Below are 14,852 nucleotides of genomic sequence, written 5' to 3'. Positions count from 1 at the left end.
AAAATAAATAAAATTATTTTTGTAACAAGAGGTTTTTTTTTTCATTTACTTTCTCTGTATTTTCAAACTTTCAGAGATATGGTTCCCTCATAGTTGATAACTAAAAAGACCAAGAAAACAATAAATAGTTATGGGTCAGTTGGACACTTTCTGGTAGCTGGTTGGCTGACAAAAAGTAGAGAAATGGCCTAAGTGTGTGAGGTATCCTAGAGATCCACATAACATGGCATTTTTCTTTTTAGGATATAAATGCACAACAGAAAAACACTTATGAAGTAATATATCTTAGGCCAGTGTTAATAGTATTTTTTGTCATTGTCCTAAAAGTATACTGCATAAAATTAAAGGTACCCAATATATTTTGGTCTCCAGGACAGACATAAAAACGAATACTGCAGGATATCTCTGACATGTTACAGAAATATTATCTAGTACTCTATAATTATTCTAATACTAACTTAACTCATGTAAACAAGCTCTTGAAGTGATTTCTAATATGAAAGCCACATAAGTTGTCCCAGGAAAATTATGTTCCTAGTAGTGTTACCAGGATTTACCAGAGAAACAATGATCCAAAAAGTATGGGGGCGGGGGGATGGAGAAGAAGATGAATAATGTTATAATTCATCATTTTAGCTAATAGATATAAAGAACCTATTTTCTTTTCAACACAGAATAGGATTTTGACTAATGATAACAGAGATGTGCAGAGATATAAAGATCCAATCAAATGTTGATATAGGATTCTTTTTAACACCACCTATAAGGATATGAATACTATATTTCCTCGTATCACTTAGTTTAGCCAGATACTATACATTAATGCCGAATAGTAGTATTTTTCATCCAATATAGCCAATGTCAAAGTCATTATCTTTATGCACAACTTTCCAGTATGTCAAGTCTTCATTCACACTGGGTCTTTCTGATATATATGTGTGTTCTGCCTCTGTATTTATGCTCTTGTTCTCTCCTGAATAAACCTCTCCGTTTTTCAAGGTCCAACTCACGTTTCTACACTCTAAAGCTTTTTTTACAAATACCTGTATTAACTGATTTCTCATATTTCTACTTAATAGGCACATTAAAATGTCACTTATCTGTAAGCCACAAGATCCTCTAAAATGTTAAAGGTAAGGCACATGTTTTGAGTACAAATATCTAAGTTCAGTATTGCAACCGGAGGTGCTGTGTCATTTAATCTACCCAACAACTCTATGAAGTTGGTACTATGTTCTAACTTTATAGATAAAGAAATCAAGCGTCAAACATGTTAATTTTCCCAAAGTAACACAGCTAGCAAGTAATAAAAAGCCTAAATTCAAACCCAATGCCATTTGGTTCCAAATCCTATAAAAGAAAAGAGTATATTAAATAGAATATTCTGGTCCAGTGCCCCAATTATTACTGACAAGAAAAGTTAATGCACTCCTCAAAATGCCTAAATTTTACTTACTATCTCAAAGGAAATTCTCTTTTAGGTTTTTTAATTAACAGTATTACTGACTGACTCTATAAAATGCTATTCACAAAAATTCACTGTAAGACTTCTAGGGTATTCTTACCTTCTAAACAGTGCATAAAAATTACGATGCCTTCACATGCATTCTATTATTGAAAATCTTTTAGAATATTTAGAATATAAAGGATAAAACAGAAATCAAGAACCCATTGTTTAATAATGTGATAGGCTACCTAACATGGATAATACTATACTTTTTGATTTTTGATTCCTCATGTTAATAAGCAATCATTACACAGATAACTCAAAGCTAATATATTAGAAATAGTTTTGTAGTCCTATATAAAAGAAATTCTATTTTACTAATTAAAAAAATTTTAGGGGCGCCTGGGTGGCTCAGTCGGTTAAGCGGCCGACTTCGGCTCAGGTCATGATCTCGCGGTCTGTGGGTTCGAGCCCCGCATCGGGCTCTGTGCTGACAGCTCAGAGCCTGGAGTCTGTTTCAGATTCTGTGTCTCCCTTTTTCTCTGACCCTCCCCTGTTCATGCTCTCTCTCTGTCTCAAAAATAAATAAATGTTTAAAAAAATTAAAAAAAAATTTTAAACATCTCCCAACAAGGAGTAATTATAATCTGGTAATCTATAGCACTCTAAAGACTTGCTGAAACTTCAGGGATCAAATGCTTCCAAAACCTCTGAATTATTTGAACATTTTGCCAAACTGAAGATTCAGAAAGTTATAAAATAAACAAGAAAAATAAAATGACATATCAATTATGACTATATTAACTATATACCAAGGATTGAACAGCAACTTTTTTTTAACATTACTACTATGGCCTTTTGTCTTAAAATATTGATAAATTATTATGTGTTTGATATAATAGTGACAATTTTGTTTGTGAGGATAATTCGAGAGGTTAATTTTACTCTGTTCTTCTCTGCAAGATTTAGACCATATTGTCTTCAGAGAAAATATCAGGTCCATTTCTCCTTAAAGAAAAACTACATAAACTTGAAGGATTTAAAGTCATTTCAGACATTTTTTTCTTTTGTCGTGTCCTTACCAATCTTTCAAACAGCAAAGAGTTTATGAACTGCTACATGAATAATTTCCAGAGATTATCAAACTCATTAGAATTCTATAAGGCAACAAAAGTAGTCGTTCACCCAGCCTAATATGACTCCTTCCAACTCCTAATCATGCCAACAAGGGATCTTTCACTTAGTATTGTACTTGATGTGAAACCATTTCTATAGGTACCATATCAATAATTACCCCTAAAAACACAGATCACGATGAAAAAGTTAAACAAATGAAAAAGAAATAAAATACTACATTAACTTTCATTGGACAACTCATAAAGATATTAATTTAATAACTTCCTTCTTCTTAGATCTCAGACACAAAAGCCAATACTTGTTCGCCACTATTGAAGACTATAGATAGACGTTCCCTATCTTTTCTTTTGGAAAAGTGTACTCAACACGATAAAATTATAAGCCCGAATTGACTATAACCCTTGATTTAGACAAAAACAATTAAATTCATAAGTACTGACAATGATAAATATTGGGAACTTCTCATATCAGTTGATTTAAATGTCTTTTTAAAAATCGGTTTAGGATGCTCACAAAGCGACTTCTGAGTTTCCTTGTGATTTTATCATAATATTCTCTGAAGAGTAAATTAAGCTTTCTTTCCTAATCCTCATCTCAAACCCATTTGATAGTGTGGGGGAAATACCATAGCATTTTTCATTTTATATATAACCAAACCAAGAATTAGAGGGTTAATCAATTGGCTTAACTTAAAAGCAAACTAGTAGTAATTATCATATGCATTGAAACATATGTCATTTCTAAGTATGTCACATTTAGTGGAGCAAATTCAGAGAATTCCTCCAAATCCAGCAATCAACAACCATAATGCTTTAAGATGCGGAAAAGGTTTACTGAAAGCCATGAGGAAAAACCTCTTTGTGAATTAGTTTTTGTGTCAGTTTCCAAAACAAACCAGGCTTGTCTCGTCAAAGTATTTTTACAGGTAATGACTGGTTATGATAATGTTAAAATAATAAAACTTGTCATTTTCATTATATTGTCCTTATAACCTCATGTGAAAACTCACTAACTTAACTGGTTTGAGTTAACAAAGGACCAAAACGGCAAGAGCAAGATGATTTTTTTTTTAAACCAACGAAAAGTTTGTTCTTGTTTGTTTCATTTTTTTTTTTTTTTTACCTGGTGGTCATAAGAATGAATGTAGGAATTATAAAGGAAATGGCTTTCAAAAATAAGATGACAAATATCCAAGTTCAGTATGAAAATATTTTATGGTAATACCTTCTTCCTGAAGGCAGCGATTATAATAAGCTCTAATAGGATTTAATCCTATTTACCTGTCTCTATCTGGAGAATAATGGTCATCCATGACACGATGTCTATCCATTCGGCTAATTGTATTATAATGTCCAGCAGTAGAGCGTGTTCCTCGAAGTCCCTGTTCCACATTCCGACTGAAATAGCAAAATCCATTAAATGTCTTAATAAACCATGATCATATACTACATTAAGAAATGAGGTTTATTAATAAAGAAAGTAGAAAAAGACAAAAATCACTCTAATGTCAAGTCCGAGATTTTTGTTTTAACTGACTGAACCTCTGGCTAATGGGATACATTTCAACTGGAGGTTGACAGGGAAGTTAGATTGTTGCTATAACAGATATAAACATAAAACTAAGCTAATATCAATGGGGATAGAGATAAGAATTATCAAAATTATTAATGGACAACTCCCACGTTTCTAGTAGTAATTCTTATATAAAATACAGAAGGAGGAATAAATCTGTGTGGAGAAAATGAGTTCAGCATGTTGCTTATAGTTAATATTGCTGTATCTTGTCTTAGGGATATGACTTTTATCAGTTTTTTACAATCTAAACTGAAGTCTTTATAACTGATCAATGATGACTTTTTAAAGTCAACATTCTTGGGGGCGCCTGGGTGGCGCAGTCGGTTAAGCGTCCGACTTCAGCCAGGTCACGATCTCGCGGTCCGTGAGTCCCAGCCCCGCGTCAGGCTCTGGGCTGATGGCTCGGAGCCTGGAGCCTGTTTCCGATTCTGTGTCTCCCTCTCTCTCTGCCCCTCCCCCGTTCATGCTCTGTCTCTCTCTGTCCCAAAAATAAATAAAAAACGTTGAAAAAAAAAATTAAAAAAAAAAATAATAAAAAAATAAAGTCAACATTCTTGGCCTGGATTGTCTACTTACACACTTCATTTTCATGATAGAATAAACTTCTTATATGAGCTCTTATTATGGGCTTTCTATTAGGTGTAGCTGAATGTATTCTAAAACTTTGCCTATTTTCTTTAGGTATGTTCAGATATTCTTTTCCTGGTAAAAAGTCAAGCATCCCTCTTTTTTCTTTTTTCCTTTTTAAATAAGGAATGGTGGGGCACCTAGGTGACTCAGTTGGTTAAGCGTCCTACTCTTGATTTTGGCTGGGGTCATGATCTCACAGTTCGTGAGTTCAAGCCCCATGTGGAGCTCTGCGCATGTGCAGAGCCTGCTTAGGCTTCTCTCCCTCTCCCTCTCTCTCTCTCTCTCCTACCCAACTCTCTCTGTCTCAAGACAAATACAAATAAATAAACTTAAAAAAATAAGGAATGGCTTAATTTATTAAAGTTAAAATTCAAAATCCAGTTCTCTCTCAAACTATTTTTTTTTCCAATTTTTAAAAACATTTATTTATTATTGAGACACAGAGCACGTGTATGGGAGGGGCAGAGAGAGGCGGAGACACAGAATCGGAAGCAGGCTCCAGGCTCTGAGCTGTCAGCGCAGAGCCCGACGCGGGACTCGAACTCACAAACTGCGAGATCATGACCTGAGCTGAAGTCCGACGTTTAACCGGCCAGTCGCCTGGATGCCCCTCTCTTAAACTTTAAATTTCAGATTACAAATATTCTATTGATAGGTCTACCACATTTAAGCAATTACTTTTCAGAAGACTTTTAATAGTTTTAGTCTCATTTACAAACTTAGTAAAATCAAAATCTTCAAACAATTTAAACAATGTTTATAAATTTAATATATTTTCTTTGTAATTACTTTGTGTCTAAATTAAGTAAACACTTTCTAAGTGCTTGTATTCATATATATTAAATAAATTAAATTTATAAATGTAACAATCTTAAGTTCTCTTAGTCCAATACTATGTGTAAAATTAAAATTACAAGGAAAATTTCTAAAGCTAAAACTAACTCAATTATTCATTTAAAATAGGCATTATACGACTATCATTCTAAGAGTTCAAATTTTCTTAATGTAAAATGTAACGTATGTAAAATGTGAATTATGTAAATATATCTTGTCAATAAATACATTATTTCCATGGCTCTTATTCCTTTAAGCGTCTCTGTCTTTAACAGGATTGCTTAGAGTTTTCCACCAGGCACTGGAGGTTTTCTGAGCCATTCTTCCCTCTACCCGTGCATCCTTTTTAATTCTTTGCATGATTGCTCCTAACCTAGAAACCCCATCAGATGTTTATTTTTTCCTATTTCTTAAATTATCAATACTAATATCACTCATGAGTATAGTTAATTGGTTCTAACTAGATCTGCTCAGTACGGATAAGTAACTGAAAGCGGGATCTTCTTTAAAATCTTCAACTCTCACATAAAAGAATACATACTTTAACCAGAGTTACAAAGTGGCCCATATTTTATTTGACTCTCACTATTTAGTTTATTGAAGAGAATATTTGCTTTTCCTTCAGTAACTTTTTTTCTGTAAGAATTTATTGCCTTTAGAGATTAGTAATGATTCTTTGTGATAAATAGGTTTTTCATACCATCCTACAAATAAAATGTATATGGTATCTTACCTTTGTGGAGGAGGGACACTAGGTGACCATGATCTAGTCCTTCCTATAACATCTACTCGGTGAGGAGATCCTGTTGGTGAGCAATGGTTTGATGACATTACTTGTTCTGGCACTGATAATGTTGAGCTTTGAAGATCTCGACCATCGTGTCGATAATCTAAAGGTACAAAGATTAAAAGTACAGTTATCTACCCACTAAGTCCTTTTGTATTTTGTACTTTAGTGAAAAAATTAAATGTTGGTGAAGTTGAAAGTCTTTGACTCTATTAAATGTAAAGCATAATGAACAAAACATAGTACTATAATATAAAAATATTTTAATTGTGCTAGGTAGACTAAAACTTTTATATATAGCGAATTATCTTTTTGTTAAAGTCTATTTATTTTTGAGAGAGAAAGAGAGAGTGAAGGGGGTTGGTGCAAAGAGACAGGGAGAGAGAGAATCCCAAGCAGGCTCTGCACTGTCAGTGCGGAGCCCGACATGGGGCTTGATTCTGCCGCAAACCATGAAATCATGACCTGAGCCAAAATCAAGAGTCAGACGCTTAACTGACTGAGCCACCCAGGTGCCCGTAGGCAGTTAATTATCTTTAATAAAGGATGCAAGTTTATTCTAAAAACATTGTCATCTCTTCAATGAAATAAAAGAGCTTCAGGTACGTCTCAACAACTATAAATATTCAAAACGATTAACTTCACAAAAGTTCATAAAAGTCTATGATTATTTCTTTAAGAGATAAACAATATTAGAAAGCATTCTGAATGCTATCTGAAGTACCTGTGTAAATGGCTTTTCTTATAGTGCTTGACAGGGCTGAGATACAATAGATGACTGAAAATAAAAACACGACAATTCGGAGGAGGGAAACTGCCCAACGATTTGACACGCTTAGAAAAAAAGCGTAATAGAAGTGATATAACTCAAATGAATCTTGGAAAGCAACTGATATTTGACAGATGGGAAGAAAGTAGAAGGAATTCAAAGTTGGTAGAAAAACAGCAGTACTATGTGGTGCAAAAGTAGGGAAATAGTTTGGTAAGTCTGACTCAAGTTGTATCTATCTAAAACATCAGGAGTCTTGTCGTGGAAAAAACCCTGAACATTTCTGAGCAGGAAGTGAGATTATCTCCACCACCATTATCTTTATCGTGTTCATCATGGCTGCTTTTGACTTTTCACTACGTGCCAGGAACTCTGCTGGGTACTTTACTAAGTGTTCTGCTACAACACTTGTTTCAGAAATAACTCAGAGAAAGTATTGGTTCGTATGTGATTTTTCCCAACATGTTAACATGCTGCAGTATTATCTGAAGTTGGTTCCTGAGAAATAGAGCAAGAGAAAGAAGTGGGTGGGCACGAATGATTGAAGGAGTGGCCTCAGGAAAAAGGAATTAGAAGAGCAGAATAGGGCATGGGAAGAAACGAAGCACAAGCATTGACCTCAGTCAGATCCCCCTGAAGCCTCTGGAACATGAGTTGTACCAGTGTTGCTCTGACTTGAGGCGAGGATCCTAGACTTTTGTGCTCCTACGTTAGCCAGTCACTGACTGAAGACCGCCAGTGGGACTTAGGTGAGATTGTTTTGTTTGTCTAAGGCCAATTCTACGGAAAAGGGGGGCAGCTGTGAGTTCTTAGCAGCCAACATTCACAGTAGCGGAGGACGAGTAAACCAGCTGAAGCAAAGGGGTTATGGGTGGGGCACCAACAGTGTCCACTACATCCAGCAAATAATAGCAGCTGCAAGCAAAGTACATTAACAAAGCTGGATGCAGAAACCCCGAGAAATACAGAACCACATATGATGCCCATTCATCCCATGTTCTCCCTTTTGGCCGGCTTCGGTCACAAACTCCGTCTTAGAAGTATTTATTGCATGGGTTCTTCCTGGTGTTTGTGAGTACTTCCCTTGACATCATAACTTTGCAGACTTACCCTCTTTTCCTTCTAGACATACTCCTTCCACCCAGATACCTTCATTTTATTTTCAAATCCTACATCTAATATTTTTACTGCTTAAAACTTAACGTGACCTTTAAAACTTGTGCTTGCATTTTTATTTTTAGCGTTTTGGTTACAAAGCTACGTGGGTTTTGAATGGTCTGATCTTTTGGTCCATGATTTTGCAGAGCACAAGGCTTTCCCGGGAATGTATAAGTGATGTGATAGAACCAACTCGGCAAAGAAGATAATATTATCCCCATTTTATACCTGAGGCAACTAAAGTTTACAATGAGACATTTACTAGGGAATTGAAATTAAGTGCCAAATACTAGGGCTCGGATTTAAAGCAAAATCTATCGGACTTCGAGGCTCTCTCTAAGCTCTAACACCACATTCATCTTTCATGATCTAAGTAATCATTTAGGAATATGAAGCTGACAGCAGTATACAATTCAAACCAAAGGTTAGAGAGATTGCAGCAAGATTAATTGATCTTAGAAAACATAGAATAGACTGTCCAACAGAACCCTCTGGAATGGTAAAGATGTTCTCGATCAGCACTGTCCCATACAGTAGCCACTAGGCCCTCATGACTATTGAACACTTGAAATCTGGTTTGGGTTAATGAAGAATTGAATTTTTAATGTACTTATGTTAAATCAATTTCAATTAAATTAGCTACGTACAGCTAGCAGTACAACTCTGGAGTAAGACAACTGGTGATGGCAACAGACCACACCGAAAAAATCAGGACATTCGTTCATTCATTCAACAAGTATTTATGACTGTACATGCAGGCCAGATGCTGTTCTGTGTGCTGTAGTGAGCAAAACTAAAAGCCTTGACCCTGTAGAGCTGACGCTTCAGTTGGAGTGATGGAAACAATAAAAATCCCAATAAATAATTATGTGATATGTTTGAAGGTGGTAAAGTGCTAAGAGGAAAACAACAGAGTAAAGGGAGATCAAAATGCCAGAACAGGGAAACGTTTTGCAATTTTATGTAGCGTTGTCAGGTGTAGACGGGACTCACTGAGAAGTTGACATTTCAGAAAGAGTTGAAGGAAGTTAGATGCTTTGCCAAGTGGACAGAGAGAGAGGAGTTGTTCCAAGACAAGTGCAAAGACCCCAAGATAGGAGTCAGTCTGACACGTTCACAACGGCAGGGAGAAGAGGGTGCTTGGAGTGAAGCAGGCAATGGAGGAGATCAGAGACACCTGGAGGAAGGAGGAAGATCACGGGGGCCTCGTGTCACTTTGTAAAGATTTTTGGCAGTTGATCTGAGTGATTTTAATTGTTTTTAATGTTTGTTTATTTTTGAGAGAGGGAGGGAGAGGGAGGGAGAGAGAGAGAAAAAAATGTGAGCAGGGGAGGGGCAGAGAGAAAGGGGGACAGAGGATCCAAAGCAGGCTCCCTGCTGACAGCACAGAGCCCCATGTGGGGCTCGAACTCATGAACCATGAGATCATGACCTGAGTCGAAATTGACTGCTTCACCAACTGAGCCACCAAGGCGCCCCTTGATTTGAGTGATTTTAACCCATTAGAGATTTTGAGCAGAAACTGAATATGACCTATCTTTAAACAGGATCACTACAGTTGCCACGCTGAGAATAGACTGAAATGAGACAACGCAGTAAGTCAGGCAAAAGACGAACCAGGATGACAGCAGTGGAGACATGGCAAGTCGTCAGATTCTGGACATATTTTGAAAGTAGAGGCATCGGGATCATTCTGTATGAGATTTGATGTCGGAGATAAGAGGAAGAGAAGGACAAGAACAAATCTAAAATTTTAATTCAAGTAAAAAAAGAATGGAGTTGCCATTGGTTTGATGGGAAAGATTAGGAGTTCAGTCTTAGACATGTTAAGTTGAAGATATCTACTGCATTTCCAAGCAGAAATGTCAAATGGGCAGTGGAAAATAAAAATTTAGACTACAAATAAGTAGTTTTGACTGGACATGTTGGAATTTTAGCATAAAGATGCTATTTAAAGGCACGGGACTTTATTATTTTTAATTGTTTTTTGTTAAGTTTATTAATTTATTTTTGAGAGAGAAAGAGAGAGAGAGAGAGAGAGCATGAGCGGGGAAGGGGAAGAGAGAGAGGGAGAAAGAGAGAATCCCATGTAGGCTCCAGACAGTCAGCATGAATCCTGATGTGGGGCTGGAACTCCTGAACCATGAGATCAGGACCTGAGGCAAAATCAGGAGTCAGATGCTTAACCGACTGAGCCACTTAGGCGCCCCAAAGGCACAGAACTTTAAATAGATGTCAACACGAGAGTAGTGAATGTAGGCAGTGAAAAAAGTCCAACAATGGAGACTGGGGACATTCTAATATGAATCAACAACAATTTGTGATCAGATACAAGATCAAAAAAAGGGAAGAAATAAATGAATCTTAACATTTGATTAGCCCCTTAGGAAGTTAAGAGTATCCTACAAAGAGTTAGAGAAGTTTAGAAGGTTTACCAGTTTGGAGAGGGGGAGATAACAATATTTTCAGGCATATAGGCAAACAGTTACACACATGGAAAAGAATCTTGGGAAAGACAATAGGACTGTTGATAATGATTTGAGAGTCATTTATAAAAAGAGCATCACTGAAATCCAAGGTAGGGGAATATTTAGAGACAAAAGAGATGATCACGTAGTTTAAGAGAGACTATTGAGAAAAAGAGGAAGAGTTGGTATAAGAAGAACACTTAAATAATGCAGTCACAGGAAAACTAAACAGAAATATAGAGTTTTAAGAAAATGTTCATGACTCATAATGTACAGAGCTACTCAGAAGTGATAAAAAATGAGTATTGGGGTTAGGTAATTAGCTTAGGAAATCAGAATATTATATGTGATGTTTAAGAGCCAATTATCAAAACATCACTCTACCTTCCCATTGGAAAATAAATTATGTGCATTTATTTGCATATTGTTTCAGGTCAGAGTAGAAAATAATACTAATGGTCTAAGTGGCTATAAACTCATACTGTGCACACACACACACATTCCATTTATCTGCATTGTGGGGTGAGTCGACTTGTTCAAAGAATAGCTGGTTTATAACCATTCTCATTCTTCTACTCAGTACACCACTGGAGTACAAAATCCATGCCAGTAATTGCTTCCCTGAGAAACCTAAATTTCAGTATCAATCAAAGATTCTATTTACTTTGAAGAATATTAGCAATGCAAATGTAAAAATTACCTCTGACTTAGAATAAACAAAGTAAGTAAGCAAATGGGAAATATTACCTCTGACATAGTTAATTTTCAAGACACCTGCCTTGGAAACTTGGAAAAACTAAATAAAGCAGCTGAAACTGTTCATTATTGAGAAAAGGTTGATAGTTCACATTAAAAAAGGGTTTTGAATGGTTGCAACTAATACTTTGAATTTGACAGGTATGTAATATGCAGTTGAAAACAAATCTCTGCATATGGGGAACAAAGTATTAAGAGATTACTGGTGTCTTGACTTATACTAGTTGTTTATTTTATTTCTTATATTTTTATACTAGTTGTTTAAAATGCTACTTAACATGGGGGGGGGGGGTGGTAAGGGAGTTTCTCTGTATAGGTATATATACAATTCACACTTAAAATGCCTTAGGAAAAATTTCACAGAAATATAGGATGATATGCTTGATCTGACAGTCAAATTATTAAACTATTGACTGAAGCATTTATTCTCTGTTGAAAGAACTGTTAATGATAGAGCTTTAAAAGAAAGAACATTGGGGTGTCTGGGTGGCATAGTCTGTCAAGCGTCTGATTTTTGACTCCTGATTTCAGCTCAGGTCATGATCTCACGGTTGTGGGATCAAGCCCCCTGTCGGGCTCTGCACCGGGCATGGAGCCTGCTTAAGATTCTCTTTCCTTCTGGGGCATCTGGATGGCTCAGTCAGGTAGGTGTCCCACTCTTGATTTCTCTCAGGTTGAAATCTCATGGTTCATGAATTCAAGTCTGGCTCTGGGCTAACAACCAGCCTGGAGCCTGCCTGGGATTCTCTCTCTTTCCCCCTCTCTCTAACACTCTCCCTTCCCCTCCCCTACTCATGCTTGCTCGCTCTCTCTCTCTCTCTCTCTCAATAAGTAAATAAACATTAAAAAAAAGGAAAAGATTCACCTTTCCTCTGCCCCTCCCCTGTTCACACTCTTCCTCTCTCCCCACAAAAAAAAAGAAAAAACAAAAAACATTAAAAACAAGAAAAACTATATTAAAAAAAAATTTTAATGTTTATTTATTTTTGAGAGAGAGAGAGGTTGAGTGGGAGAGGGGCAGAGAGAGATAGAGGGAGACACAGAATCCGAAGCAGGCTCCAGGCTTCGAGCCGTCAGCACAGAGCCCGACACGGGACTCAAACCCACAAACCACGAGATCATGACCTGAGCTGAAGTCAGATGCTTAACTGACTGAGCCACCCAGGTGCCCCAAGGAAAAAATATTTTTAACAGAATTAACATGTGTAAATCTTAGTTAGTATGATACTTATGTAAATGTAATTAGTACACCATTTACGAAAGTTATGAGCCTATGAAAAGATAATATTTCAGAAACCACGATACCATAATCCTGATTTTCATGTTTATAAAAAGAATATGGAGATGCTTCAACTTTCTAATGGTGACACATTTCAAGGATTTGAAGTCATTTTCACATTTGTTTAAGTCCCAGATAAATCTCTAACCGTAAATCAGGCAATATTTTAAACTTCAATAACATAATTTCAAAATCAAGCAGTACCTGATACGTAACCAACACAACACAGTAAAAATTTTTTCAAAAAGCACATTCAAATATTTGACATATTTGGGTATGTTGGTGACATCAAAAAGATTTTCATATTTTTCACATGGCTATGCAGTATAAAGAAGTTTTAATTACACAATAGCTCTCCAAATTTATGGTGAAATCCTTATTTTTGAGTAGTTTAAAAATAGAAAAGTTAGAAATATTCATTTATCTTACATCTTTCAATAATAATATTCAATCAAACAATTGATAAGAGTTCCAGCAACTGGAATTATTCAGGAGGTTAAAGTGCCATAATGTTGTTTGGGGGAAGGGGAAAAAGAGGCAAGTTATTTCTCTCTCATTTTATTCATTATTTAATCTACTTTTTTGGTAAATAGTGAATAACACTTCCTTCTTATTACTACACAGGAATTCTGCAATTCTTACCTGATACTATACCAATTCCATCATCACAGTCATAGTCAGACACTTCACTGTCACTTATTCTTTTTGACCCTATGAAGCAAACAACAGGAATAATTAAAATTGCTGATTATTAAGGGAAAAAAAAAAAAAACTCCTCATCAACCTGAAAACCAAATGAAAGGATTTTGAATGAAACACACCTGAGAATAAAAAGTAGAGAAAGTCATTGTGCGCTCACACTTACTTTCATACATATTTCATGATGTAAAGATATTGTTCTTAAATTACTCTTCAAAGAATTCCTAAATGTCCTAAAACTTGAAATAATATTAAATACCAAATAATATATGTAAGTGGTTTGATGCTGATTGATAAAATCTATTGAACAAAAAGCTAAGTTAAAAATAGCGAAGTCAAGTCAGTTTTAGATGCTTTTAGACAAAGACACTTAAGTCTATACAAGTTTCAAAGCAAGACAGTATGTTATTTCAAAAGCATTCATGGGCTTTTTTCTAATATGCATGACTAATAAATTAAATGTACCCCATTCTTCCTTTTTCACACTCATGGAGAAGAAGCATCATTTAAGAGACACCTTTCTTTTAGTATTAGTTTAGCTGTTCCTCCACTGGTTTGAAAAGAAAATGAGAAATAAATCATCCACAAGCTTATTAATACATTTAAATTGTGAAATGTTATCTTTTCTAAGAAATAGCCTAAAACAGAGCAGTAATAATTATCATAATACAAGACCTCTGTGTGTGAGTTTCTATTACAAAAGAAATCTCTTACAAAATTTTAAAGTGTTAATCATGCTATGGCAAAAATGCCACTAAATTGATGGCTAAGGCAGATTTCCTTCACATGTAATTATGAAATACATCACATATATAAACATGTTATAATGTTTTTAAATATCTCTCATCTCCTACATGTGTCTTAAAATAGGCACATCTCACACAATAGAATCTGTTGTTATAGTTTTTTTCCTTTCTTATAATCAGAAAACGCTTAATGGTAAATGAAAACAGTGTTGCTATTTCAAGAAAGACTTCTTTCGTCTGTCTACTTATACTACACATTAGTCATTAAATAAACTTCAGTTATCAGAAAGTAAATAATTTCCATAAGGTTTATAAAACACTAAGAGCTCACGTTGGGTAAGGTGTCTAAAGTAGCAATAATCAAACATTGTAGGAATGCACTCCAACATTTGCAACTTTCTATTAGAAATATTCTACACATTTTTTTCTTTTTCTTTTCTTTTTTTTTTTTTTTTTTTTTTTTTTTGCTCGAACCCCTGCCCTCCTGAGAGAGGGAAGCGTCTGTTGAAAGGACTCTTGTTTTCCACCTTTTAATGGGTACATTAAAAACATCTATCTATCTGTTTT

The 14,852-nt window shown here is 35.4% G+C and overlaps 1 protein-coding gene across 5 annotated transcripts in view; it reads right to left on the bottom strand.

Moving 5' to 3' along the window:
* Positions 1 to 14,852, bottom strand: part of RIMS2 (regulating synaptic membrane exocytosis 2) — a 600,294-nt gene that overhangs the window by 217,271 nt on the left and 368,171 nt on the right. For all 5 annotated transcript variants that reach the window (XM_042923146.1, XM_042923145.1, XM_042923139.1 and 2 more), the window contains 3 exons: positions 13,483 to 13,551; positions 6,357 to 6,513; positions 3,865 to 3,981 (listed from right to left, as the gene is read on the bottom strand). In XM_042923146.1, the coding sequence (XP_042779080.1) occupies positions 3,865 to 3,981; positions 6,357 to 6,513; positions 13,483 to 13,551 (343 nt within the window). The remainder of the gene's footprint in view (positions 1 to 3,864; positions 3,982 to 6,356; positions 6,514 to 13,482; positions 13,552 to 14,852) is intronic.

Source organism: Panthera leo, chromosome F2 (genome assembly GCF_018350215.1).
Source record: "Panthera leo isolate Ple1 chromosome F2, P.leo_Ple1_pat1.1, whole genome shotgun sequence".
Lineage (NCBI taxonomy): Eukaryota > Metazoa > Chordata > Mammalia > Carnivora > Felidae > Panthera > Panthera leo.
This window is presented reverse-complemented; position numbering and strand designations above follow the sequence as displayed.